The following is a 22454-nucleotide window of genomic DNA, read 5'->3' as shown; positions in this document are numbered from 1 at the left end:
GTCTTGCCAATCCTTTCTATCCAGAGTTGACCTCGCTCGACAGCGGACCATGAACTGGACTGTTGAGAGTATTTCACGCCAGAGCCTCTTCATCCACTTGGCGTGCAGCCCTCTCAGGACCAGGAAGACAAGGGTTCAGTTGCTCCGTATGTGGAGCTCCGACCCCTTAAATACGGCCAAGGTAAGAGTTGAATGTCTGTTTCCAATGAAACTTTTCTGCAACTGCTCCAGCTTCTCGGACCTTCAGGATATGACGTCTAGTCTGTCAAGGCTTCTCTGCACATTATTCGCCACAACCAGTTGAAAGCCTCGGGAGGTCGTATCTGGCCTAGTAGTCTCAATGGCAAAAGGTAGAGTTTTCTCCTAGAAGCGGATCACTTTCCGCCCACGAAAGGTAGAAATGGTAGCCCATTTGCGTGGATACCGGGACTGTTCGCACATTTTTTCTGTTAACGCGAATTTCCTACGTCCAAGTCAGAGGAACTTCACTTTTCCTGTTCAGCAACGGCTCCATGCGTAATACAATTCGTTGATTTTGACAGCCGTCCGCAATTCATTCCACGCCTTTGGATCGATCTGTAACAGCATTAGCCTCGTCCAAATGAGCAACAATCCAGTGTACTCACTAGACAATCTTCACTCGGAATTCCCGCTCGTCGGTCATTTCTCTTGCCAGCCATGGCAGGAACAGCAGTTGGTATCTTAGTCCACTCCTCCAACCGCCAAGGATAGAGACCTATGCCATAGAAGGAAATTCCGACCACCAGCCAGAATCGTGATTGTGGATGAATCTCGGCAAGAGGATATCCGAACCCGGACCTTGGAAACCATCTCCAAAGATCTGAATGATAAGAAGCGACTCCTTCATTCACTCGCAATGGCGTACCGCGGGATAATGTAACAAACTGAGGGGGTGGTCAAATACCAGGAAGCAGATCAGGCCGACAGTAACAGGTGGGTCGGGCCACACCTGACCGGAAGATCTATTTTCCAGGTGTAGAGCATAGATTAGTAATCTATTATGATTGGCCAGGTCAAATACCAACTTCTTGGCAATACCAACCCTTTCAATCTCCACACCCCTCCTCCTCTCCACCAATCGTGAGCCCTCCCAACTCCCCGCCTATTTTCATCAAGAACAAATTATTAATCTATTATTGTCGAATCCTAACTAGTTACACCGTACAGGTCCCTGAGTCAAGATGGTGCGTTTCCTGGAGTCCCACGCCCCATACAAGCAATACGTGGCGGATGCGAAGGCCGGTATGCTAGAACTACCCGCGTATGAGAAGGTGAGTGGAAACATCTCTGAGTGGGGTTTCTGATTGTCCTGGGCATTGAAATATATATTGAATGCGCCATCTGTGCTTCTAAAAAATCCTAATAGTGACCTTGAATATATGACTAATATGCATTTCTAGGATGATGATGGTAGCGTTATTGTCCTTCCTGGAGAGCTTTTCTGTCGATTCGAGGATTGCGATCACCAGGTATGCTATATGATCTTAAAATATTCTGAATCTATTACTAATGTATTATCAGAAGCAGTATTCTCACACTGGCAACCTCAAGACGCACCTCACCGGTCATCAAGGCGTGACGGTCTCTGGTAAGTACGCTAGTAAGGGCCGCCACGCTATCAAGGAGATGGACGAGGTCAAGGGTATTAACACATCCCTAATTTATTCTTGTTATACTACTAATATATGATTTTAGCTTGGTACACTGCTCTTGTTGCCCGTATCTCTACGAAGCCGCGACTTCACGAAGGGTAAAGGCAAGAATCGGAAGGTAAGTTATCTCTGATTTATTGAGAACAGATTGCTAATATATTATAGATTTCGGTTAAAGCCGTGAGGGATTTCCTCGCCACTAAGCATATACACGATGACTGCAACGCCTGTATCACTGCTAATATCAGTAAGCGATTCTTAATATATCCTTAATGCATTGCTAATATATCATAATAGAATGCGGTACTGCCCCATTCACCTGCGAGTATCTTTCTCGCTTTTGGGATGTGGACGCAGACTTTGAGCGTCTCGAGGAGGAAGCATAAATTTACAATTATTCTTAATTCCTTGACCAAAATTGTTAGAGTTAATAGAAGTGGGCATATTTTAACCTACCTACGCTTTACCTGTCTATCTATCTCATCTAATTCTTGCTGCCGTTTACGATTAGCAAGCTGCTTTTCGAGCAATTGTGCCTTTAAGTCCTCCTCTCGGAGCTGATGTTCAAGCTTTTGGATAGCAAGACTATTATGCTCTTGTCGTAAATTGTCAGAGGCAACCCGTTGTAGGCTTTGAGCTCTGTAATATATTAATAAAATATTCTTAAAACATCATAGAGTACTAACCTTGGTGTAGGTGTTCTTGTTCGGCGAGGAGTAGCGGTAGGGGATCTAGTACTAGATCTCCTTGGTACACTAGCTGAACGTCGAGAAATTGGTACACCTGAGGTCGTATACCGTACACTTGTCTCATCAGATGCGAAGAACTCATCTATGTTCGATGAGCTCTCAAGCTGATTGAGTTCCTCTTCTAGTAGCCTCTCCTGGCGCCTTTTTTGCTCTATAGAAATGATTAATAATGTATTGTATATATTCTTCGTATCAACTTACCCTTTGCTAGGTGACGATCGAATGCTGCATGAATACCATTCATCCGATACCTTTGTCGAATTCCGGTTACTTGACGAATAGAATAAGCTTGCATGCGGTTCTTATCATGGGCAAAAGAACTAGAAATATTGTATTAATATACTATTAATATATTACGACGAAATTAATAAGAACTTACTTCAAAACCCCTTGTAGTAGTGAAAGCTGAACACCAGTACTATTGATCATATGGTGCGATTGCTCCACTGCATTTGTGTTCTTTCGAAGTCCTTCGAAAATCACATCAGGTATCTGACTCCAAGCTTTATTCAAAGCTGCCGCAACGTAAGGCAGTTTTTTATGGCGAGCCCATTGCTGAATGACAACAGATGATTCATGCTCTAATAATAAATTAATAACCTATTAAGAACCGATTAGAGTATATTTACCGATTATCCAGTCTAAAGCTTGAATATACTCCTCTCGATTCGGAATATCGATCACTGCTCGCATCCTTTCCCTACATCCAGGAGCGACCTGTTGCCCACGAAGTGCTCTATCAATACCCCTGTAGAAGTGGGCTCTGCAGAAGACAACGAAGTGTTGGATAAGATCATCAGGCGATACTTGAAGAGTACTCTTATCAGCGAGAAAGTCTCTAAGACCTATAACGTATTAGTAATATATTAATAGTATATGATCTATTTCTCACCTCCGTATTGCTTTGTATCCATATCCAGAACGACAGCATGTAGCCCCGTACGATGGATTGGATAAAAGTAGAACTGGCGACTAAGCACACGCTCTATGCACTCAAAAAGCCGAGTAAATAGGAGATAATAGGTTGAATGGGTCTCGGAAACGACAATCACACGTGCTAGTGTAAAAACTAGAAGAACATTGTATTAATAAAGAACTATTAATATATTAGGGTAATATTTACCTCGGTCTTGCTCAGGTATATATTTTGAAAATGTAACCTCTCGCATTGACCTTTCTTTGAATCGTTTAAAAGACATGTCAATCTCTACCGATTCAGATTGGATGAAAAGCTCAGCCATGTCAGATGTGAAGCAAATAACCATAAGGTCAGGGTCTTGATAGATATGCTGAACGTAGTCCTACAAAAAGGTTAATTATAATATATTCTCATTATATCACGACCTATTATCTTCATACCTTTAAAGGAGGATCCTTTTCCATCTCAAAGATCAAACCATTGATATCCTGTCCATGAGGAAATCGTAGGAGTCTCTCCTTTCGAATGAGTGTGCTGATCCGGTCTAAATTAGCAAAGCTTTCATGGACATTGAGCAGCGACTCGCTATTATTGTATCGCTTGCATAGACCCCGAAGCTCAGGGCTAACGAGAAAACGTCCTAGGATAAAACATTATTAATATTTCTTTAATATATTCCTAACATATTAGAAAGAACTTTACCTGTTGTTAATGCAGGATTGTTCTGTAGGCGGATTATTCGTACTAATCCGTCTATAATTGCGGGTGGAGGCTTCGATGGAGGTGGCGGAGGGTGCATATGAATCCCGGTTGAGGTAAAAACCCAAAATGGATTGGACGTGAGGTCTATTGGAATAAACCAATGGAACTCAACGGAGCATTTGTGCCTTTTAATTTTACCAAGCCCACGTGTATGGTCAAATTCTATAATATAGTCATTAATAATATTTTCTTAATGTATTAAAGATATATTCCTTACCACAATAGTCTCCACGATGACGATTTGTGTCGATATAACCACAGGTTTGAATTTCTCCCTGGACCTCTCCATCAAGGATTCGCCTAAGCAATTCCCTGTCGATACCAGAGTCAGGGCGCACACATGATGCAAAATGAGACCTTGGACTTTCATATGAATTAGAGCAATAGATATAAAAGTCAGATCCACCAATAACACTCTGATATATAAATAACAGGTTAGAAATATTTTAAGAATATATTAGTAGTATATTACTTACATCCTGAACCCATCGACCGCGCGGCGAACAAGTATCCTTCCAAGATCCACATGAAGTGCGATTGATCTTGAATTGGCGCATCGTAGATTGGTACAACCTATATGTTGCTGGTTGTAGAGGGTTTTGGGTATCACTGAATGCGATATGTTGGCGAAGCTCTTTGATTCGCTGCCAAATACCCTCAGTAACATGCGAATGCACCATTTGCTTGAGCTCAGGATCTGTAAATTCACACATTTTTATGCCTGTACATCTGTAGAGGCTGTGTAGAAAAGCGACCCTTTCTCCAAAGATAGAATCATGCTGGTTACGTCTGTTTCGATAGGCTTGTTTTGACGAGTATTGCACCTAATATATTATTAACATATTATCAATATATTAATGGGATATTAATATACTCCTTCAATTGACTGCTCCACTGCGAACAATGACCGATCAGGCACATTGATCACATATGTGAAGCCATCCGGGTCTGTCCGGGGATATTCAGGTAGCGCTGAAGTATATTCGATAAAGCGTGTTCGAATCGGCGAGCGCTTGTCGTGTAAGATAGTCCGTAGGAATTCCTAAAGACACAATATATTATTAATGTATACTTAAATATTGAGAATATATTATCGTCATACCGGAGGTTCATCTAGAGCATCTGTAGGTCCAGGGGTCCCTTGAACAGTAGCAGGAACTGCACTCTCCTCACTATTAAGCTGCCGCCGAAGCTCCTGCTGAAGCTCCTGCTCAAGGGATTCACCGATATCTTGGTCGTCCTCTAAAAAGGCTGCCATACTGGGTGTGGGTGCAAACACTAGAATGAGATGAAGGAGAACTACCCCGCCTGACCCATGGTTCAGTGCGAGTGAATAATACATCAGTAATTTATTAAATGTATTCGCCAGAAATAAATTACAGGTGCCAAGAAATTAGGTGTGGCCTGGACTTATCGGGCTTATCAGGTGTGGCCTGACCCACCCGCAGGTGTTCAGGTCACATATACACTCAAAACGACCTCCCTTTTTTGGTTCTGCAGTGCTTACTAAACCAGAATGGCTGTGTATTATGGTTACATATTGTATTGTACCTTCAGCTTGAATTGTAGGCATGCCGTGCTTTTGCCGGTCTTTTTCCGGTTTTCCCGATACACCTCCTTTCGTCTGTGGCAATTTAGCTGTCACGTGGCGAAGGACAACTGAGATGCAAATGACGACGTAAACGGGACGTACTGGTGAGAGTCGGCTCTAAAATCTTTGAGCGAAGAGATTTCATTCTGTCAAAGGGTGATTCCGTCGCGAGCGACATGGTGTATCTTTGAGCACAAGAGTCCAGAAATATATAATGTGGCTATGGGGCTTGAATAGAACAACAGCCACTTTAAGATGGAAAAATGGGGATAAAAAACCCAAACAACGTGAGGGAAACGCGAGATTGACAATCCTCGAAAAAATTCATCAAAGCAATCAAAGACAGCCTGTCCCAATGCGGATCTAACTCACAAATGTAGAGATGCTTTGTCTCCAGGCTCCAGTTCTTTGAGACGGAATCCCTCCTCCACGCCCATGCCATTCCCACCCTCACCCTCGAGTGTCTTCTTTGTCAAGCAGAGACATAAAGCGGACGTTTCCCTGTGACACCATCTCATCAGAACAGATTCTTTAATCGTTCGACACAGAAAATCCAGAATATCCTTCTTAGACCTACTTTGGTAGACTGCAATTTTCTTCTGCTGTCTGTATATTTCCATACGGCACCATGTTTGATGCCGTTCGAAGAGCGACAAGCCTCGTTCGCAGTACACCAACCCCACCTCTGGCCAAAAGCCTGAATGATGGTGAAGATGGCGATGATGGTGGTGATGGGCTTGCATCCTTCGTCGATGGTCCTCCATTTGCATCGCTCCCCACAATGAGGACATCTCCCTCCATCGCGCGTTCAGTAAGCTCCGCGCATTCGTCCGTAACTAGCAGCATGGAGATTGAAATGGGTTCCACCCGTTCCGGCTGCTCTACCGCGGGGTTTGACGGGACTACCGATGGGCCTCTCCATGACGAAGTTGTTGTCAGTGCGGCCCTTTTGTTTGGTGATTGTACCTATGCGAGACCCTTGTCTCACGAGGACTTTACAAGCGCCGGAAAAGGTCTGTTTATGCGAGATCTCTTCTGGGAGATCATTCGAGATTTAGAGGGCACGTTCCTTGCTGCTCTCCCTAAACCCAACCCTCGGAGTCTTTACCCGGATGATTTTGTGAATCTCTTCGGGCATTATGATGGCAATCGTCTACTCAGCGGCATTGTCGAGACAGACACGGAGATTATTCCAGGTGACTCGCCAGCACTTTGGGATGGTCCTTCGGGAATGTTCGGTCCCAACACCAACCTGCTCAAGGTCTGTCGAACTTCAGACCACGTGACGATTGGCGTTGTCAACAAAGACGGCGTTGCACCTCTGTTCACCAACAAGACCAGCATCGACGAAAAGGCAATCCGAAAAATAATGGACGACAATGCAGAGGATGAGGATCAAGATGAAGACGGTATCATCCTCGCTCGTAGGTTCGGTCCGGACAACTACAGCAAGCTCCTCCCTCTTGACGACCTGGTCGATTCCGGGGACGGCATTTTCACCATGCACGTTTTCTGGGAAATCATCCGCATCAGAGAGAGTGGCACCTTCCTCGCCGCTATTCCCAAGGCTAATCCTACCATTCAATATCCTCGTGAATTTGGAAAGATTTTTGGCGATACCAACGGACACCGGCTATTCCGAGGAATCATCGACACATACAGCGAGACAATCCCGGCCGACTGCAACGAGCTGTGGGATGGAACTCTGGGTGTCTTCGGTCCAGAGGCATTCCTGCTCGGAATTCACAGAGTAGCAGACAACATGTTAATTGGCGTTATCAACAAGGATGCTATCACAGAATTGGAGGGCCCTCGTGGCGAGAAACGGAAGCAACCAAACGATTCTGAGGCAAGCTCTGAAGACGAGGAAGCTGTCGGCGAAAATGAGAGCGAACACGACAGCAAGCGTGACCGAAGCAGAAGCAAGCTAGTGAGCGAGCGACCCAATGATGGCGGCCAAGAGGGCAACGACGATGAAAACGACATTGCCAGTGAAGTTCCGACGGAGCTTCAGAGTGACTCCAGCAGCGAGGTCGTAGACATCGTCCCAATTTCCGCCACGACAAAAAAGGTCATCAGAGAACTTTCCCGACGAGGCACCGAGGAATCCGAGAGAATCTACTTCCAAAAGCAGGCTGAGGGGGCCGCACAACGCCGCCGAAATGAGGAGGAACGCCAAAAGAAGAATAAACGCCAAAAGCAGGAGGAACTGGAAGAAGAGAGACTCATGCACCAAAATTCTCTTGATCATGCTGTAGCCCGCCACCGAGAGAAGGACGTGGACGAGTCCGGCAGCGAAGTCTTCTACAATCCTGGAGGAGACACCTCCGCAAAAAGCGATCATGAGGACAAGAGCGATCATGAGGAAAGCGAAGAGCAAGACAGCGAGCCTGAAGAAGACGCTGAAGAGAGAGAGAGTGAGAGCGAGGAAGAGGAGGACGATAGTGCCGAGTCGGGTATGCTCCTTCCCATTAGAGTGTAACTGGGCGTGACTGACACCACTTCAGACAGCGAGATCAACCTCAAACCCGACAGCAACTACGGACTGCGACCCATGACCATCCGCAAGATGCTGAAGCGCTACAATGCCCACGACGTCGAGCGCTGCATCCACGACATGGAGTATCCCTCGTATGGTAACGAATTTACCACGGTTTACCCCAAACTAACCCGTCACAGGCGCGTTTACGAGCTGATCACCAGATTGAAGACCCGCATGGCTGTCCCTAGACAAGAAGAGGAATGCAAGTCACTGCTGCGATGGATCAAGAAGAACCTGCCACTGGGACACCCGTGAGTCTGAAACCCAAACGTGCTACTATCCTCTCTAACACATTCAATTCAGTATCGACAACATCGGCGTCGCGTTCGCTGGAATCTCCACCCGTATCACCGCAATTCAACACGATGTGATCGAGATGCAAGAGGCCGTCTCCAACTTCTTCGGAGATACAGGGTCCCAGTGGATCGTCGAAAACATCGAGTCCCTCGTCGACTGCTACAGCCGCAATGAACTGGGCATTTATCCCAATAAAGTCACTGTCTGGTATGCAGGTAGGATGGTGGTTCGCGAGCACGAGCCGGCGGCGAGGAACCTTGATGTCAATGAGCTGGTGACGGAGCGTCTTGCGGAGTGGAGGGAGATGTACGGACCTGGATTAATGTGGATTGAGAATCCCTGGGATGTAAGTACATCCATTGAGACGAATGTTTGTGCTCATTGATCCACTACTGACATTCGAAGTAGTGCACTCGGGAATCGGTCCTGGAAAAGAGACTGGAAGAGCGAATTCGACCAATTGACAACAATGGATTCCTTCACTACGTAGGGTCAATCAACCTCGCACATACTGGCACCCATCTCACTAACTCCTAACTCATGCAGTACCGCCTGTCCGTCAACCTCGTCGACCAAGAAAACCGCCCCGTCATTCTCAACTGCGTTGTCCACGACACAGCCTCCTCCTACCTTGAGATCTACATGGACGAAGCGATTGAGCTGGGTCTGGATAGCGAATATCACTACCTCGGCCCAATGATCCGACTCGAAACATCCAATGGTGCTGTCTTTCGCCTGACCTTCCAAGTCGAGGTGCAGCTAATGGCCGACGGACATGAGGTCGCCGAGAAGGTGACGGCGATGGCTTGTCTGGTGAATGACATTAGTCTGGGCCAATCGCATGCTTCTGGTCCGTTCATCCAGAAGACATTGTTCACTGCTACCCACCCCAAGGGTGATCTTTTGATTGGTGCGAACAAGACTGCCATTGCCAATTTGTATCGGGGTCGGTGAGGGAGGAGTCGTAGGACGAGTTTCTTATATTGGTGTGTTTGTGGGTCCAGGTGTCTTTTATTCTTGTTTCTCTTGTTATTTTGAAGTTCTGCTGAGTTAGATGTTGATCTACAAGTCAATGTGTTCTTTCCGATGTCCTGTTCATCACAGCTCTACCGAACACATGACCACACGCATTCCCATCTCTGCCAAAACAGAAAATCTATGCAAAAAGATCCCAACAAAGCAAATAATGAAAAGTCTCAGTCCATTCCAAGGCACCTTAGCTTTGCATACTTATTTTTCAGTGTACAATGGGCGTTGAAAAATCCTCTCATTTCAAATATGAATCGCTTACTAAGCACAATCGGCAATTCTTCGGCGCGTCGCATCTTCACCGACGAGCACTCCTAAAAAAGAGCGGCACACATCCAGGATCTCTCCTGGAGGCCTCAATATGCCGGCAGAACTGACCCCCGCCAGGGCAGGCAATCAGAAGATCCGTCGGAGTCACTCGGGGTGTAAAACGTGTCGGAAGAGAGGGAAGCGTGTAAGTTTTCTCCATCGTCTACCAGCGACACCTGCTGATTACTGCCAGTGTGATGAGGCGAAGCCAGTTTGCAGAGCTTGTTCAAAATTGAGGCTTGAGTGCTCCTATGCGGTTGAATATTCTTTTCGAAATACCACTGGGATGCAGTTTGAGCGGCAAGTGGCTACGACAAAGGAGACATCATGGCCATCGATGGCAGCTACTCGCGGTGCAATTACCATTGCAAGAGAGAATAAATTTGACTTAGGCCCAAAACTCTTCGACGAGCCGTATTCGAAAGAGCTGCCGATTTCTCTGGTGTCCGAGGCGAATGTCGACTCGCGTTATCTTGGCCATTTCTTTTCGCACGTCCAGCAATCTCTCCATCCAGCTTGTCGCAGATTCACAGGGGGTGTCTCTCAGCCTCTACACTTGAGATACGCTATGTTGTGTCTATCAGCATCGAGCTTATCAATGCTTGATACTCCCGTGCAGAGCCGTGTCCTAGCAGCCAGCGAGCGAACATCGGTGTTCAGCCCGCTTGTCAACCCAGTTCACGACCGCAATGCCGTAATGTACAATGACCTGGCAGTCTGGTACTTACACAGTGCATACAAAGGAGCTATTCACGAAAACGCCCCCTCGATACTTGTATCCTACATTTTACTCGCCTTATACCACCACGCCTCAACCGACCACGAGAAATTCCGACTCGCAGTGACAGATTCGGTCAAGTTCGTGATAGCGAATAGAGGCGATATCCTCAATGCACCAGGGGGTACAGACGCATTACAAATGTGGTTTCGTCTATGCACATCACATCGACCGTCGAAGTCGCCCGCCCTCCTCCTGGAAGGCCAAGGAGTCAGTTCATCAGCACCAAATCTCCTTCCGGACGTTACTGAACACTTGTACATGAGCTGCATACTTGGAATGAGTACGGATGACTTGATATACGACATCCTAATCAAAACATTGGAGATTCGGACAAAGCTAGTGGTGTCTCGCTGTGTTGCGGACTGTCATGGTGTACCTGAGCAGCCCAGTGATATCGGTATATTGGCGTACGAGACCCTGAACACGATGTTGGGTCGGCCTTGCACCCCTGAAGGGTATGCCGAAGCCAGAAAGGGCTTTTTGCAGAGCTCGCACTTGTTTGAACTGTTGAATGTTCAAAAGGAACGATTGGCAGTCTGGCGATCAAGGCTTCGGGCTGATCAATTACCGTGTAATCTACACTGTCCTCGTGAGACGAAAAGCAAAGATGTCTCAGCGCCACAGGCAGATCAATTTTACACGCACCGCGACACGATGAACGCACTTTACTGCCGCCTATGTGAGATAACCTTCGACGGGACAACCGAATTCAACGCCTCCTCAAAACCCTCAATGCCGAAATATTGTCGTCCAATCGAAAACCTAGCAGATAGTTTCTGCGAAATCGCCAGCACAGTGAATCCAGCCATCTCCAACACATCCGACGTATACACTCTCAGCCTCGCCGAGTCCCTGCTCCAACTCGTCCAGCTTTATCGATCAGATAAGATCTTCACATTCATATTCGACACGCTTTGGCCTCGACTCGAAGCAACAGGCAAGGGCTACGAACACTCGCATTACCCGACCCACCTGGTCAAACGCATCGTCGGTCAGATCGGAGCATACTGGAATGACGGCCACACAGTGGAACTCACCTTACCGGCTGTTCCTGAAGATATTCCGAAGTATAAGCTGTTAGACGTCGATCAATCGATTAGTCTCGTTGTATGTGGGCACACGGAAGACGGAACGAGCTTCATGGAGAAAAGGCCACTAGCTTGAATTCTGCAAATTGGGACGAAAAACGTAGATCGGACGAATCGTCTCTTCCTACAAACCTGTTGCATCCAAGCCTCCCGTTCTCGGCGATGGTGATCCCACCCATCAACGCTGCCAAAACGGGAAGAATTGTACGCCGGACGGGACGATACAATCGTGATACCGGCAGATGACTGAACCGAATGCCGATCGTCGACCAAAACGCGGGGAAGTGGAGCGGCTAAACCAACTAGAGGCATATTTTACGCAGCGCATGGGAATTACGATTTCGTCGCAAGTTTTCTGCATTCCAACAAGGTCCCCTTGTCGCTGCTGTCGAGTTCATGTCATGATGGGTTCACTCAAATTATTTAAACCCCAATCCCGCCCATCCTGATTTCTCTCACAGAATTGCCAGCTGGAAAAGAAAACAGTCTGACAAAATGACTGGCGGCATTTGGACCAAACTATCCTCGGACAATGAAGTCCCCAGATCCTCGCAAACACTCGCCGTCCTCGGCAACAATGCATACATCTACGGGGGTGAACTACGCCCACGAGAACCGGTTGACTCGACCGTGTATTCCATTCAGCTGAGCCCAAGTAATTTCTTCCAACGACCTTGGAAACGCCACATTTCTAATCCATGCACAGCATCATTAAACAAAGAGCCCTCGGCCATAGCGCCGAGTCTTAGTCCGCAGCCCCGGGTCGGTGCCGCATCAACCGCCCTCAATGGAAAAATCTACATCTTCTCCGGGCGCGGAGGCACAGCAATGGCGCCCATCGAAGAGCACGGCTCATTCTGGGAATTTACCCCATCGACGCAAACCTGGGCTGAGCTCAAAGTCGCAAACCCGAAACACCCCTACCCAACCGGACGAAGCTACCACGCCTTGACAAACAACGGCTCCGAGACGATCTACCTACACGCCGGCTGTCCCACAAAGGGCCGACTGGGCGATCTGTGGTCTTTTAACATCCACACCCGAACCTGGAAAGAACTGCTGCCCGCTCCTGCGCCCGAGCGCGGCGGTACCTCTATTGCGTACAGCCAGGGCAAAATCTTCCGCATGAACGGCTTTGACGGGAACAAAGAGCAAGGCGGGGCAATTGACGTCTTTGACATGGCGACGAATGCGTGGAGTACGATCTCGTATTCGCCGGATGGTGTTTCCGGTCCCAGCTCACGAAGCGTGAGTTGTTTGCTTGCGTTGTCTATTGCTGGAAGACCGAGTCTGATTACAATGTTCGGAGAACGTGACCCCAGTAGCCTCGGTCACCAGGGGGCTGGGAAGATGTTGGCTGATGTGTGGGTGTTTGATATCGGATCGGAGGTGTGGAGGAAGGTTTTGGTGGAGGGTGAACGGCCTGAGGGGCGTGGATGGTTTGATGCGGGTGTCGTTGCTGATTCGGAGGGTGCGAGTGTTGTTGTTCATGGGGGACTTGCGGAGTCGAATGAGCGGCTGGGGGACGTTTGGCGGTTGGATTTTGCGATTTAAACTTGGTACAGCACCCCATCATATCATATGTCTGAAGTGCGTGGACGATACGGTCTTATCATATCAGTTGTCAAAGTGCAAACGATGAAGAGGAACAGTTTGTACTTGACAATGTCTGCATGGAAACTTGTTGGTACTCTCCAGACGACCAATGGGCTTAAATGGATATATCCAACGAATTCGCGGTCTGGAGACCCCACGACACAATGTACGGTCCCGTAATTTGAGCTTACAATAGCAGCAACCACACTGCAATGTCAACGCCGACGTTCGAGAATGTCGTATGGATTTCAGCGTCGTTTGTCGAGCGAGTTCCGTGATCATTCAAACAACATCCATTATCATGTGTTGCGCCGGGGACTCGAGTACAGGCAAGAGGTGGGAAATACACGTCTATGCGAAGAGGAACGATTTAGGATTCGTCTTCGAACAAGACGCCAGGACTGTGAGGGAAGAGTATGCACTCACCTACACTAGTAAAGTCAAAAGCCCAAGGGACATGTCGAATGCGCTGCAAGTCGTGAGGAGAAACAGGAAGACCTGGCTGCCAATTGCGATTGAGGTACAGACAGCAAAATACCCAACAGTCGAACTCCCTCCGCGTAGTTGCCTGAAGCAGCACAAATGTGCCCGTGCACATCAGCGTAGATCTAGTGGTAACTCCTCTGATTGGCCCAGCCCTCACAGGTGTTGTCGAATCTGCCACTCCCTCCGCCTATGCAGGTATAAATATCACATCTACTTCCAAATTCTTTCCCCTTCTCTTCCCCAGGTATATCGAAATGAGGGTCACCCGGGCCGTCCATGATCATGAAGATGGCGTCCACACAGGCCCCCTTCTCTTCCATTTCCCCTTCGCATTCCCCTGGGGCCGGTGTCAACTGCGGTTGCGGACATATATTTTGGCACTCCGTTCGTGGGATCTTTCATGTTTTCATCATGTCTGGGGTCAGGGACTCGGGCTTGGAGAAGAGATACAGGGTGGCGATGTGAGGTCGAGATGCTTTTGGTTGAGTGTCATGCTTTACAGATTGACGAGACTAGGGAAATGTTGTATGTATCGATATTTGATAGAGAAATATTCGTGAAAGCTATGTAGTGACTCCAATCGAGAAGGATGTAGCTCCACGCCAGAGTGTATACACAACGACGCCGCGTGTTGTTGAATCTCTTCGTAACTACACCGTTGACATATTGCACAGGACCAACTACAGACATAATCCAAGAGAGAAGCATACCCCAGTACCATCACACACCCAGCCGTCCAGACGTGTTAAACACAGCTGTATCAACTGCATGACACCCGCCATGACAACACGCGCCTTCCGAATTAGTCACCAACAGACACCCGACCGGGATATCACGTACCTTCCCATCGCACCCTACTGTATAAATACCACCTGCCGGTCCAATTCTTCCTTTCCCCTTTTCTTTCCTCTTCAACTTACCTAGTCCGAGAGGACCGCGATAATGAAGGCGGTTCACCACAGATCTTCTGCCGCATTGCACGGCGCGGTGGTCGCCTATCCAGTCACCCTTGGGGGGCTGGGAGGATTTATTTTGGCACTTCCCTTCTGGAATTTTTTCATCATTCTTGGGCCTTGACTTGAGGATGGAGAAGAGAATTGCGTGGATTCGTAGGCTGTTTGCGTTCAGCGGTACCTGAGAGTTGTAAACAGTCTACCTTTTCCCCGTTGATAGTGAGATATTCCATCTTCAAGGCCGAATGCGCAGCATTGAACAGTCATTTCTAAATTTTAAAGGCTTTTCATCGAGCTACATCTATACGCGTAATATTCCGAGCATTTCGATACGCTCGGCTAATCCGACCCGTCGCGGTGGAGCCATGATGCCATCGCGAGCCCCAATGGCGATCGGCAGTCAACTACAGTCAGGTACGAACATAGACACAGTAAAAACAGACTCAATTCAAAAAACTACAGCAAAAAAGAACAGTGAATATATTCGACAAGTTGTTCAACTCGTCAACAACTACCGTTAATCACACTGCATCATTCCCAGCGCACTGTTTACCGCCGGCTCCATCACTGATATAACGCCGTGCCCCACGCATGGCGTGCTCGACCATGGCGATGAGAACACACCCCTCCGCACCCATTGGCCTTCGCTGCAAACCACGCGGAGTGCCGGATCGCAATCTTCGCAACGGAATGCCGATGGAAGCACATGGTCACTAACGACCGTCGGGGCCAGCCCAGGCCTTGAAATGGCGTCGATCCCCACGTCTTCGCTGACTTCCCTTTCGAGTGACACCCGTCAAAGAAAATGGTCACCAATCCCGGATATAGCGCCACAGAGGCGGTCGGAAAGACTCAGTCGCGCAATGATGCATCTGCAGCTCAAGACGAAGAGAGTCCTCTACTCGCGCAGCCCGATGCGGTCGAGCCGAACATGAAGGAGCTAACGGCCGTGGGGACCATCATTGCCGTTCTTCTACTTGGTAAGTACCTCCTTCCCACAGAAGGTAATGCGCAAGGTCTAACAGTGTATATGTATGCAGGCGAATTCATCTCAAACGCCGATGCAACGCTCGTAATGGCCGCCGCTGGCCGCGTTTCCTCCGAATTCAATCGTCTCCGCGACGCGAGCTGGTTGTCGACGGGGTATACACTGGGACTATGCGCGGCGCAGCCGATGGTGAGTCGCACAGTTGGATCGACGTCAATTGAGAGGTTACAAGGACGATGCTAATTGCGAATAGTACGGCAAGCTGAGCGATATCTACGGCCGGAAGCCGCTGCTATTGATTTCATATTTGCTCTTTGCGGTTGGATGTATTATCTGGTACGTATGCTTGCAAAAATTGGTAAAGCACATGCTGACATGTTCCAGCGGCATTGGATCGCAGATGTGGGTGGTCATACTCGGCCGTGCGATCAGCGGCATGGGAGGCGCCGGCACGATGACCATTAGCTCGGTCATCATCACGGACATCGTTCCTAGACGTGAAGTTGCGACGTGGAGAGCCTACGTCAATATCGCTATGACACTCGGTCGTAGTCTGGGTGGTCCTGTTGGTGGGTGGTTGAGTGATACAATTGGATGGAGATGGTAAGTACATATCGAATCGATGACAGTAATCGGTACTAACAAGAACAGGCTCTTCCTCCTACAAGCTCCCTTCGTCGCCCTTGCCGCATTCCTCGTAATGCTAAAGCTGAACGTCGCGCGAGCAACACCAGAAACAGACAGCACCTCCAAACTCGCAAAAGTCGACTTCCTGGGCACAGCCCTCCTCCGGCACTTCCATAATCGCCATAACCGGACTCCTCGACCAAGGCGGAAAATCATTCCCCTGGAACTCCTGGCTCACAGTCCTCATGGGTGGTGGTGGCCTTTTGCTTCTCATCTCCTTTGTACTCGTCGAAGCCTACGTGGCCAAAGAACCAATCTTCAACCTCCGCATCCTACGCCGACCCAACGTCCCAACAAGCTACGTGATCAGCTGCCTCCAAATAACCGCGCAGCTCGGCATGCTCTTCTCCGTACCCCTCTACTTCCAGGTAACGCAAAGCGCCTCAACAACCTCCGCTGGAGGGCACCTCGTCCCCGCCGTAGTGGGAAATACAATCGGCGGCCTAATCGCCGGTGCTTTCATCCGGAAAACAGGACACTACAAAATCCTCTTAATCCTCGCCGGATTAATCGCCTCAACATCCTACATCTCCCTCTACACACAATGGACCGGACACACCGGCCTCTGGGAATCGTTGTACATAATCCCCGGCGGAGTCGGCACAGGCATCGCATCCGCCTCTGCCTTCGTCGCAATGACAGCCATCCTGCCACCGGAGGAAATGGCCATGGCGACGGCGGGGTATATGTTGCTGATCAGCTTTGCGATGACGGCCGGGGTTACGACATCGAATACGGTGCTTGGAATGGAGTTTCAGCGGCAATTGAGATCGAAGTTAACCGGTCCGGGTTCGGAGAGGGTTATCCGCCGTGCGATGGCAGATACGGGGTATATTGCTGGCCTCGGGGGACGGCTTAGAGAAATTGTTATTGAGTGTTATCTTTCTGGGTTGAGGAGGACGTATCTTGTTTCGCTGGGCTGTTCGCTTGCGGCTGCTTTCTTTGGGTTGTGGATTAGGAATCATCAGTTGTGAAAGATGAGGTTAATTAGATGTTTTAATTTTTTGCTTTGATATCAATAGCAGACTGTACCCGATATTTCTAGGTGTGGGTTGTGCCGTAAGCTATTGCGAACCGGAGCACCACCGGTCTGTGGGGATTCCAAAGTGTAGATGAATAATTGTGGATGGGTGACAGTATCACGTCAAGACTCGGAATGTCGAGGAAATTAGCGCGTTCAAAAGACCAGTAGACGTTGTTTCCCATGGTTCAGTATGGCTGACCCAAGGCATGATGCTCAGGTTTAGACACTGTCGAAGTGAAGGACTTGATAGCGATGCTCGAGGACATGGCCGCGAAATTACGTATCTCCAACGACCAAACCACCCGTTGCTCTTCTCCAGGCCCGAGTCAGGACTCAAGGTATGATGAAAAGATGTAGATAGCCCCACGAAGGGGATGTCAAACAATATACTTCGCAGACCCCCGAGGGTGCCTGGACAGGCGGCCGCCGCACTGTGCAATGCGACTGGCGTTCTGTGGTGAGTCGCCCTCATGAACGCAGCCCACCGAAGCTAGGTAAGTATGGAGAGGGAAGAAAAGAGGAGGAAGTTGCGAGTGGGCAGACGGTATTTATGTGTTTGGTTGGCACGTGATGCGTTAGTGCCTGCGGAGTGACTACCCAGCGTCACGGGTGCTAAAGTCACGGGGATATGGCCGGTGCCGGGAATAATGGTGTTTGATGCTGTCGAAAGGGGGCTACAGTGAGAGATTGATCGCCTCTGGGCTTAAGGCATATCTTTCCTTTGGACGACATGATACAGATAGGTATCGTGATGTGGTACTGTAGAACGGGTCGCTAGATGGTGCTGTAATATCGAACCAGAGGCAACGGTTCAAGGCAGTGGAGATCATGGAGATCATGAAGATCATCAGTGACACATTCAACCTGCTAGATATTAGCATGGAGATGCTTAAGACAAGCATTCTATCGACCTGCGAGGATAGCCCAGCCTGTTCGTGACAAGCAAGTCCATCTAACACCACATCTCCGAATCTCTTCTCCGTCCCCAGGTCACTGACCCAAGGGATGATGAAAAGATGAAGAACCCACGAAGGGTGTGCCAAAACAATATGCCCTCCAGCCCCCGAGGGGGTTTAAACTGGACAGGAGACTGACGCGCTGTGCAATGCGGCAGACGATCTGTGGTGACCCGCCTTCATGATCGTGGACCACCCGAACTAGGTAAGTTGAAGAGAGAAGAAAAGAAGAGGAGGATTGCAAACGGCAGGCGATATTTATACCCGTGGGCTGAGTTGTCACGTGTTGGCAAGGGCACCTCATCCCGTGACGGGCAACTGCTCAGGGTGCCTGAGGCAGATGCCTGTGCATTTGACTGGGATTGAGCTCTCCTCTTGTTCTACTGACCTTCCTTCGCAGGGTCATCAACACATTCGGATATGAAACTTTGCTGAGAGGAAAAGGGATACGAATGCAATGGACTTCTTTCCTTTTCACGAGCCGAATCTGGGAGAGATCATGGACCTGAGCTGGACGGCGACTTGGTGAGTACTATCGTACCTCTAAACATCATACACAATTCTTACAGACCTGACATGCCTTTGTAAGCCCAGAAATTGTTTAATGTCAACCCCTCTCCGTTTAAGCATCAAGATAAATGTATACCTTCCTTTCTCAATCGTTATGCGTGAGGATGGCTCCGGGCACGTTCATGACCCTGTTCACCCACGACATCAAATGTGTCATCCAGGTACTATTCTACAAATATACAGTCTATATGGCTCCTGCGCAACTGCCACTGGATGGGGTAGTGTCTCAATACGCGTTTGCCTTCACATGCTGACCAAATCAATGCTCACAGCGCCGCATCTCGTTCAACGTACGCGTCGATGATCATACGGGTACAGAACATCCACGGCCATGATTATATCCGGAAGGATACCCCCCAGGCACATTGGAGATGGAAATACGGGACAACTATTCGATGTGATCTGCTTGACGGTGGCGAGTTATCCGGTTTCTCATTCCTCTCTTCCTGTAGTAGCATCATGCTGACCGTAGATTGGCTTTCAATCAGTTCGACAGGCAATGCACCGTTACAACAAATTCCCAAAACACCAATACCCAGAATGCCCATAACTCCATCTCTATTGATTTCCCAACATTGATATGAGTGATACGGACATGGCGTCCTGGACTGCGCTTCACACCAACCCGACGATTTTCCGCATTGATCACCGTCTGGTTCCTCACCATCCGCATGCTACGCTTACACAGAGGCTCGTTTATACACATCTTAAGTCTCACACCGATATGGTGGATCATACAGGTGTGAGAGAACGGGGAAACCGTGTAGGTGTTATGAGGCCGCAGGGATCCGCGAAGTCTGATCTGTGTACAACAAGCTAGCAGGTACAGGTTCAGCTCAGAAGCATTGCGATCCCGAAATCTGTCTCGGCATTGATATCACGCATATGCTTTCCGTCATTACCAGCAAGGAAAGAGCAAACTTGTCCCTACCTCGCAGAAAGCATTTACCGACACCTCACACATCATGCTGATGGTCGATGTCAAGCAGATCAGTCATTTGTGACGGGAGGCCCCCTATACCGCGTCATTTTATTTTTCTAGTGTTCCGGTGAGCAGTGGAGCTGATTCAAAACAGATTCTGGCTCTGTGGAACTGTCATTTATTGAAGTACTACAAGTTGGTACGGACCCAGATGTGACTTGTCTACTTTCTGGAATGAATCTTTTGAATCTGAACTGGGCCCGCTCCAGTGGTTCTCGGTCTTCATATATCAATTTGCACATATACGTGTCTGCCTCATCCACGACCGCCGCGTATGTTTCCAGCACAGTTTACACTGGAGCAACAGACCAAACCAAGAGATGCCGCGAACTCGTACAATCCTCTCCGTACTCGAATCACTAATCCAAGACATGGGGGAAAGTGCTGAAGGATATCTGCGACGTTGCCCCAAGACCATCGAGCAATGGAACCACGCTGCGCAATGATAATAGCAGTGCCTCTTTGGCCCCCATCTACTTGATCATGGCGGCTCGGGCAGGTATGCGATGAGATACTGGAGTGGAAGAAAGGCCTATTGCACCACAATGAATCTCGGTCGTCACGGAGAATGAAGAATGGTTTCCCTTGTAGCACTGCGCAATGTAGACTCAGTCCAGCATGTCTTGGACGTGGAAATCCCAGCCAAGCGATGACCGTAAGTGTTGGTTTGGACCGTCGGACACTTGTCCTCATCCTACTCGCTAATGTCATTCGCTACGTGATGACAAGTATTGATTGATCATGGCAATTGGCAGTGTCGCCCTCTATTAAGCGTAGTGCCATCTTCCAGCGTTGTACGTTTATGTTTGCCGTGAGATCTACGTCGACACCCCCGGTTGTCTGCGGTTCGATCGCAACGTCGTCACGTTTGGACAAAGTGCTGAGAAAGCGGTTGGACGCGAATAGTTCCCTCAGCAAAGACACTTCCGATAAATTATAATTGGATCACGTATCGGGTCGACGACGAGCAGGGGGAGGAGCGGAAGAAGCAGAACGAGTACGGGGATGACGAGGGTAGATACTGATACAGGACTTTGTTATTACTATCAGGACCACGCCACGCCAGGGATCTAACAAGGCTTGGAATTTAAACTTACCTACCAATGAGCTCGGCTAAGAGCTATGAGGCGGGGGCAGTAGCTCATAATGAACCTCAGGTGTGTTAAAGCAGAGATGTTGGGCTGATGCAACAGACAGTCCTTCAACAGAGCGGAGCGTGAGAGAAGACGTGTGGGCCTGCGCATTCCAGTTGATTCCAGAAGCCCGACGCACAGAAGACACCAGCTTGCCGTATGTGAGAGACTGTCAGCTAGAGAATGTTTGATGAAGTGGGTGAGATGAGGACGATGATAGAGGAGAGAACGAGGCCAGGGCGTGTCTGGTGGACTGCCCGCAAGCGTCAGCGATGCTATCACTCGTGAGACGACTAAGAACAATGCAGCGTGTAGACGACAATGATATAATCTCCTTGAACAACTTCTGCATAGATGATGATGATGATGATGGAGAATCCTGACGTCCAACATTAAAGACACGAAGTGGCCACACATCCCACAAATTCTTCTCCAAGCCCGAATCACTGACCCAAGGCATGATGAAAAATAGATCCCACGAAGGAAGTGCCAAAGATTATGCCTCCTAGTCCGCCGAGGCTGACTGAACAGGCGACCAACGCGCTGTGCAATGCGGTGAACCCTCTGTGGTTGACTGCCTTCATGATCGCAGTCCACCCAGACGTTGGTGAGTTTCCAATAGCCTGAGGGGAAAAAAGAGAAAAGGAAGATTTTCAGTTGGCGAAAACGACGGTATTTATAACCCGGCGATGAGACGCTAGTCCTATTTTGGAAAGGAGGAGGCCTGGCGGTTTGGGAAGATGCGGAGTCGGGAGGAGGGGTGGGTCGGCAGACCTTCATGGGTCTGGAGTCATGTAGAAGTCTTTAGACTGCCTGTGAAGCAGAGGAGAGGCAATAAGGTCATTGTCCATCTTGTTGGCCCATAGAAAAAATCTATATACGTTTGCGGGGACCGAAGTTCCGTGTTGATGAAATTCTACACAGGTCCGGAATTCATCCGGAAGACTGTTGAAAGCGGCCATTTTGAAGCTCCCGTACCACCATCGAGGTTTCACTTATAAAGCGGAACTGAGATCGGCCCTTGAATCATCTACGAGTGAAAATGTGGTTCCACTGCTTTTACAGCCGTTCTGTATGGTGTTGACGCTTGGTTTCCAGATACACGATGTCTCATATGGACGTGTAGAGGGAGTCAGTCCAGCGACGAGCTCGGAAAAACACGAATCACGTGTACTCACTGACGACGATCCAGCTTCTCCGTCGTGATGCACAGTAAATTCACGCACAGCAGGCACCCAACAGCTCAAGCTATACGAGTACCTCTTCTCCAAGCTTGAGTCAATGGCCCAAGGCATGATGAAAAGATTGAATCCCCGAAGGGAAGTGCCAAAAATAGCGC

At 48.7% G+C, this 22454-nt stretch overlaps 5 protein-coding genes across 5 annotated transcripts; all 5 read left to right on the top strand.

Moving 5' to 3' along the window:
* Nucleotides 1-6322: 6322 nt before the first annotated feature.
* On the top strand, nucleotides 6323-8918 carry N7532_000087 (uncharacterized protein; the record flags this gene model as incomplete). Its single annotated transcript, XM_056612591.1, has 3 exons — nucleotides 6323-8150; nucleotides 8202-8487; nucleotides 8540-8918. 3 exons carry the CDS (start codon nucleotides 6323-6325, stop codon nucleotides 8916-8918), a joined length of 2493 nt encoding a protein of 830 aa, XP_056479815.1.
* A 155-nt stretch (nucleotides 8919-9073) lies between these two features.
* On the top strand, nucleotides 9074-9487 carry N7532_000086 (uncharacterized protein; the record flags this gene model as incomplete). The annotated part of the gene is made up of 1 exon (XM_056612590.1): nucleotides 9074-9487. The coding sequence occupies one exon, from the start codon at nucleotides 9074-9076 to the stop codon at nucleotides 9485-9487; it is 414 nt and encodes a 137-aa protein (XP_056479814.1).
* Nucleotides 9488-10208: 721 nt separating this feature from the next.
* N7532_000085 (uncharacterized protein) lies at nucleotides 10209-11816 on the top strand (the record flags this gene model as incomplete). Its single annotated transcript, XM_056612589.1, has 1 exon — nucleotides 10209-11816. One exon carries the CDS (start codon nucleotides 10209-10211, stop codon nucleotides 11814-11816), a length of 1608 nt encoding a protein of 535 aa, XP_056479813.1.
* Nucleotides 11817-12235: 419 nt separating this feature from the next.
* N7532_000084 (Kelch repeat protein) lies at nucleotides 12236-13294 on the top strand (the record flags this gene model as incomplete). Its single annotated transcript, XM_056612588.1, has 1 exon — nucleotides 12236-13294. The coding sequence occupies one exon, from the start codon at nucleotides 12236-12238 to the stop codon at nucleotides 13292-13294; it is 1059 nt and encodes a 352-aa protein (XP_056479812.1).
* A 2286-nt stretch (nucleotides 13295-15580) lies between these two features.
* On the top strand, nucleotides 15581-17424 carry N7532_000083 (uncharacterized protein; the record flags this gene model as incomplete). The annotated part of the gene is made up of 6 exons (XM_056612587.1): nucleotides 15581-15755; nucleotides 15816-15952; nucleotides 16017-16099; nucleotides 16148-16366; nucleotides 16415-16460; nucleotides 16504-17424. 6 exons carry the CDS (start codon nucleotides 15581-15583, stop codon nucleotides 17422-17424), a joined length of 1581 nt encoding a protein of 526 aa, XP_056479811.1.
* Between the last annotated feature and the right edge of the window lie 5030 nt (nucleotides 17425-22454).

This window comes from Penicillium argentinense, assembly GCF_028826775.1.
Source record: "Penicillium argentinense strain IBT 30761 chromosome Unknown utg000001l_segment0_segment0, whole genome shotgun sequence".
Classification (NCBI taxonomy): Eukaryota; Fungi; Ascomycota; class Eurotiomycetes; order Eurotiales; family Aspergillaceae; genus Penicillium; species Penicillium argentinense.
Note: the sequence above shows the minus strand (reverse complement) of the source record. Positions and strands in the feature narration are given on the sequence as shown.